This window comes from Vicia villosa, unplaced genomic scaffold (genome assembly GCF_029867415.1).
Source record: "Vicia villosa cultivar HV-30 ecotype Madison, WI unplaced genomic scaffold, Vvil1.0 ctg.001682F_1_1, whole genome shotgun sequence".
Lineage (NCBI taxonomy): Eukaryota > Viridiplantae > Streptophyta > Magnoliopsida > Fabales > Fabaceae > Vicia > Vicia villosa.
The window spans coordinates 439,552-445,738 of record NW_026705697.1 but is presented as its reverse complement, the minus strand read 5'-3'; the positions used below and the strand labels follow the sequence as shown (position 1 = coordinate 445,738).

At 33.8% G+C, this 6,187-nt stretch overlaps 1 protein-coding gene and 1 long non-coding RNA gene across 2 annotated transcripts; both read left to right on the top strand.

The window, feature by feature from the left end:
* Positions 1-302: 302 nt before the first annotated feature.
* Positions 303-5,421, top strand: LOC131636266 (uncharacterized). The gene is made up of 6 exons (XR_009294004.1): positions 303-565; positions 1,683-1,771; positions 1,857-1,941; positions 4,588-4,669; positions 4,961-5,059; positions 5,303-5,421. It is a non-coding gene; the product is annotated as an uncharacterized LOC131636266 (long non-coding RNA).
* LOC131636265 (dehydration-responsive element-binding protein 1E-like) lies at positions 2,635-3,447 on the top strand. The gene has a single exon (XM_058906897.1). It carries the CDS (start codon positions 2,760-2,762, stop codon positions 3,429-3,431), a length of 672 nt encoding a protein of 223 aa, XP_058762880.1. The 5' UTR covers positions 2,635-2,759; the 3' UTR covers positions 3,432-3,447.
* Positions 5,422-6,187: the final 766 nt, after the last annotated feature.

Genomic DNA, 6,187 nt, shown 5'->3' with positions numbered 1-6,187 from the left:
ACATCACACTTTAGACAGCGCTTTTATACAAAAGCACTGCTATAAGTAAAATAAAAAATAAAACACGGAAACTGTATACGAAAATGAAGAAAAGCGCTGCTGAAAGGCCTACCTGAGACAGCGCTTCTGAAAAACGCTGCTAAAAGTGTTGCCTCAGAAAGCGCTTTTTATAAAGCGCTGGTAAATGACTACATCAGATAGCGCTTTCTGAAAAGCGCTGCCTTAGGCAGATTAAAATTAAAATTAAAAAATAGATTCTCACAAAATAAAAACCCTATCATCGGTCTTTCTATTCTCTCAAACAGAAAACCCACTCGTTCTTCTTCTTTTCCCAAACCAAAAATCTACTGAATCCACGAACAAACTCTCTCAATCCACGAACAAACCTTCTGAATTCGAAGAATCCTAATTGAACCCACAGTTGCGAATTTCATTTTTCTTCTCTCACGAAAATCCCTTCAGCAAATTCGAAAAACCCTAATTTAAGCCAAATTTGCGATTTTCTTCTTCTGTAAAACGAAATCGCTTTCATCTGGGTTTATATCATTCTTCTTCGGCATTAGAGGTATGAATTTACTCTGGCATTGTTTATAGAATTTCAATACGAAAATCCCTTCAATCGCTTTCTCTGAATTTGTGTTGAAGTGTTAAATGAACCATGTTTTTGATGTTGGTTCTGTACAGGGCTGTATGTTAAAACTTGTTAGGGGTGTTGAATTGTTTCGATTCTATTTCTTTTTCTGTTGTTTGTATGCGACAGCTTCTGAACAAAATTCCTGTAACAGTACACCGTGTCTCGTATGATGAATGAATGTCATTATTTTGGATATGGTATGGTTCTACTAAGTTTGCCTTAAGTTTTTAATGTGAATGAGCAAATTTGTCGCAGGTTTGTATCTTGAATTTGGCCTGGTACCTGGCTTAACTGCTAGTGTTTCAAAACTGTTAGTATCTTAGTTAGTTGGAGTTGTTTAAGAGTTAGTTAGGACTAAAAAATTCTGTTTTTGAAATTTGTTAGCAGTTAATCATTGTTAGACATTAAGTTGGAGGTTAAGTTTGAAAACAATTTGGTTACAAAACTGTTAATGAGACTTGGTTTCATGTCAACTTCGCTTCGAATGGCTTTTGAATTGATTTTGAATGAAATATGAATGTATGTATTGTATGTTTTTTATATATGATTTAGGTATTCTATTTGTATGAGTATGTTTTATAAATGGTTTTATAAGTTCGGTTGTCTCATGAGTGGGGACTGTGTACTAATATGTTCATATTCTGGATTGGTCGAAAGCAATTGTATCAAGGGCGCACAGTGCCTTTGTGCACCTATCGAACCTCTTGTACATGGTTTAATGAATGTATCAAGCTATATCTTAGGAAAAGTGGATGTTTAATATGAGCTGATGTCACTGAAATAGTGGTCATCACTCAGCATTATGCTGCATAGAGTTGATTACTTTAAATTTGAAGCTTCATATAAGGGATTAATGGGCCTTTTCATTCAGTTCTATTTGGTTTTCTACATTGGTCAGAATTTTATGACATTTATTAACAAGACTTTGTATAGTTGGTATCTGATTTAAGAATAAACTTCAAAGGATTCAATATTTATGTGACTTGTTTCGAACTTGAATGTGATGGTTTTAATATGGACCGAATCTGATTCGTTAATAAATGTATAGGTTTATAGCTTTCTCGGTGGCGATGGTTGCTCGGAATTGGAGGTGAAGCTGCCTGAAACATGGAAAGACTTAAGATTGAAGCTTGAAGTGTAAGCTTGGTGCAGGTTCTTCTCTGTTGTGCAAGTTGGTGGATTGCATGACTTGAAATTTGAATGTTTTTCCTTTTTATTACAGAATTCCAACAGACGCTAGCTCGATCGAATACACATTGGTTTGGACTGAATAGGTGCTGAGTCATATATCTAAGGCCAGTCTGCTTGTAAGTTTTCTATTAAAACTCATAGTTAGAATGGTATTTAATATGTTCACTAAGGAAATATTACATTCAATTACACCATACTATTAGATCCAGCAAAAATGTATGTTAATTATTTATGGAATGCAGGACAAACCTGAAATTAAAAAATATATCTGCAAAACTTGATAACTTGTTATAAGATATATCTGCGAATGATGACTAAAGAATTTAATAATAGGTAGATTTTATTAACCCAAAATTCATGGATTAGGTAGATTTGCCGGTACCATTACAAGTTATAGCTGGTACCATCAGCACATTCAAATGTAGTTTATTGATTTTATGGTACCAGAGCTTTCTGTTGGTTTATGCTTTGTCTCACCGTGTTAACATCTAAATTCCATAATCTTATCTAGTTCGGTCGCTTAAGCATTTACAGAAAAAATAATTAATGCAATATTATATTTTGAGAAAGATCTTATGAAAAAGTAAAAAATACTTACGTAAAAACGGTAAAGCACGTTTTAAACCTTGTCTGAAGTTTTAAACCTGGATGGATAGTAGTAAGAGACAGCCAAGTCAAAGTGTCAAACAATATATATGAAAAAAGGAGTGATATGGAACCTTCCAAATCAACCTTTGTCGTTATCATCATATTTTGTCCCACAAAAGTGAAAAAAAACTTGTTTTACTTCATAGTAGCCTGCCCGTGTTCGTGTCACATACGTGGTCCTTTTCTTTGCCAACTCACCAATAAGCTATATTTGAATAAACTCTCCACAGACACTCACTTCCTCACTTAGCTCAGTTCAATCACATAAGCAACTTAAAATTTTCTGATGAATATTTTTGAATCATCGTTTACCGAGTTGAACTACGGCACACACCAGCACTCTGATACTTCTTCTTCGTCAGAAACAAGTTCCTCAAACCATAATAATTCAGAAACGTTTTTGGCATCTGAGAGACCAAAGAAGCGAACAGGTAGAAGAGTATTCAAGGAGACAAGACACCCAGTGTACCGAGGAGTACGAAAGAGGAACAATAACAAGTGGGTTTGTGAGATGCGAGTTCCTAACCGTAACAAATGCAACAACTCAAGGATTTGGCTTGGAACATATCCCACGCCAGAAATGGCCGCACGTGCACATGATGTTGCTGCACTCGTTCTTAAGGGGAAATCAGCTTGTCTTAATTTTGCTGATTCCGCATGGCGGTTGAGGTTGCCGGAATCCAATGATGGAGACGAGATAAGGAAAGCTGCAATGGAAGCTGCTGAGTTAGTTTCTGTTGAGGACAACAACCAGTGTCAGGTTGGTGTTGGTGATGGAGTGGTCATAGAACAAGTTCCAACGGAATTCGACGATATGCATGATTTGCTCATGAGTATTGCAAATGAGCCTTTACGTTCTCCTTCTCCTTCCATCACAGATTATGCCACTAACTGGTTTGACATGGAGATGTTTGACACTCAAGTCTCATCATTGTGGAATTTCGAAACACAGTATTAAAGATGTAATTAGTTAACAATTTGTTTTTAGTTTCTCACAATTTCTGTATATGATATTGTGAGTAATTCTTTAGCTTAAGTAAGTCGCTTGTTTCTCGAGCGAGCAACGGTTATATATCATTGTGGCAAAAGAGTAGTATGTCCTTTTTAGGTATATCATGCAAAAACTTCACTAAATTAATTATATACAAAAACTTCACTAAATTATATACAAAAACTTCACTAAATTAATCACACTTGTCTCCTAATTAGGCACTCATGCCAAAGCAATTGAGCTGGCTAATGTGTACCCTTGTTTAGTTAGACTGTGTCTGTTTGTCTGTCATGTACACCAAATAGCAAGGACCTTCTCTAGCATGATTGCCAAATTGTTCTCATACTTCTCAATCAAACTAACACTGTCTTAGTTAGGATCAATGTCAATGTGTCAACTTTGCAAAGGCTTATCGATCTTATGTACTAATGTAATGGTACCAGCTATAACTTGTAATGGTACCATAAGAAAGCCAAAAGTTGGATATCATACATTTATATATATAAATAGAAAATTAAAAGTATATGAAATTATATATATATATATATATATATATATATATATATATATAAATGTGTTAATGAGGAAACTAAACATGCATTCACCTGAATGTGTAACTTCACCTAGGTAAAACTACTCCCCCTGGATGGTCATCATATAGTAGTGAAATGACATGTTTAAATCTAAGAATTGCAAAATTAATTATAATAGTTCGCATCCGAAAAAGAGTCTACATAAAAATGAAACAGAACATATTAAAGAGTATGGATTTAGAATCTTGTATCACCCTTACCACCACTAGAATCAACCAACCATCGTATGCCTTTAATGTTAATCCAGTCAATCTTAGTACCTATAGCAAATTATACTATATTTATTTGTAAACAAATTTGTTTAAATATAAATAAGAAAATAAATATATCAGTAAAACATCTAAAATAAGGTTGTATTGTATGACTATAGGACCTTGTATGTAAATTTTTGTTTATTTTGTTGAGTGCTTTGAAATATACGAAGCTATGAAGAAGTTGATTGATACGTAAGTGAGATTGTTCTAAATATTCGTGTGTATATTTATTTATTTATGAGAATTGTTTTAAATTATGCGTTTATGTTTTATTAGCGTTATACAAGTTTTTCGAGCACAAAGAGGAAGTCAAGTACCAAAGAGTAAAGCCAACAACATCACATGGATCCAAGTGGAGGTATATTAATTAATTATCACAATTTTGATTATATAAATAGTGATTGATACGTGATAAAACTTAAACCTTATCCATATTTTCTTTCCATGTGTAATGTCCTGGGCAGCGTAATGAAGTAGATTGCGGTTTTTACATGTTGCAGTTTATGAAAGAAATTCTTCTTTCGAATCAAATAGAGATTCCGTCTAAGGTATGGATTTCTAACTTAAGATTTATTTTAATATTTAACACATATTTCTCATATAATTAAATAGTTTTAACTTAAACATACCATGTTATATTATTTTGTAGTACTTTGATGACTTCAAGTGTGCTACTTACTCAAGATCTAAGTTGGATGAACTTAAGGAGGAATGGTGTCAATTCATGATTGAGTTGAAAGTTGTATAGGTATATTGAAATCTTACTATAATTGATGATAATTTTGAGTATAGCCAAGTGCATGATATGTTGCAATATTTGATTTATCTACATAGATTATTTAGTGATATGTAGGCCGTTTGAAATACATTTGTGGCAAATGTAGAATGGTTTTATGTACACTAATGTAGAATGTTTTTTACCTTTATATTATTTTATTTTTGGTTTTCTGTTATTCTGTTTTGTGATTGTAATGGTTTGATGCAATTGCAGGATATTGAAGGGTAAAAAGGTTACAGTTGTTGGCAAGAAGAAAAAGTAGTTATTTAGCATCCTTTTGATTTGTGTAAAAAATAACAATGTTTTGGATGATGCAATTGTTTTCATTGAATTTGATGTAATTTTGTTGTTTATCAATATATTATTAACATCTTAGCATATAAAAAATACAAAGTTTATTCCTATATATATATTCTTAGCATGTTAGCTCTAAAAAATAGAGTTTTTTTGTTGTTTATATGTGAAATTTGTAATGGTATATACAGGTGCAAAATCTGGTGAAAACCTGGGGCAAGCCTTTTTTAAATAGATGAATCTAAAAATTTCGTGGACATTAGACAGCGCTTTAAAAGAAAAACGCTGCCTAAAAGATCTTTAAAAATTTTGTTCAGAAAAGCGCTGCCTAAATGGGGCCTTTAACAGCGCTTTTAAGAAAAAAGCGCTGGCTGAATTGGGCCTTTTAACAGCGCTTTTAGGAACAGCGTTGCCTAAAGGTGGCCTTTAGCAGCGCTTTTAAGAGGCTTTTTCTAAAAAAATGTTTCAGAAAAGCGCTGCCTAAATGGGGCCTTTAACAGCGCTTTCAAGAAAAAAGCGCTGGCTGAATTGGGCCTTTTAACAGCGCTTTTAGGAACAGCGTTGCCTAAAGGTGGCCTTTAGCAGCGCTTTTAAGAGGCTTTTTCTAAAAAAATGTTTCAGAAAAGCGCTGTCTAAAGTGGGCAATTAGCAGCGCTTTTAGCATAAAAGCGCTGTCTAAAGTGTGCCTTTAACAGCGCTTTATAGGTAAAAGTGCTGCCTAAAGGTGGCCTTTAGCAGCGCTTTTAGGGTGAAAAAAAGCGCTGCCTTTACCTACGGCAGCGGGGAAATAGATAGTGCTTTAAA

What these genes read in the sequence shown, in the direction of transcription:
- LOC131636265 (XM_058906897.1), top strand. Translation starts at nt 2,760, where the DNA reads ATGAATATTTTTGAATCATCGTTTACCGAGTTGAACTACGGCACACAC.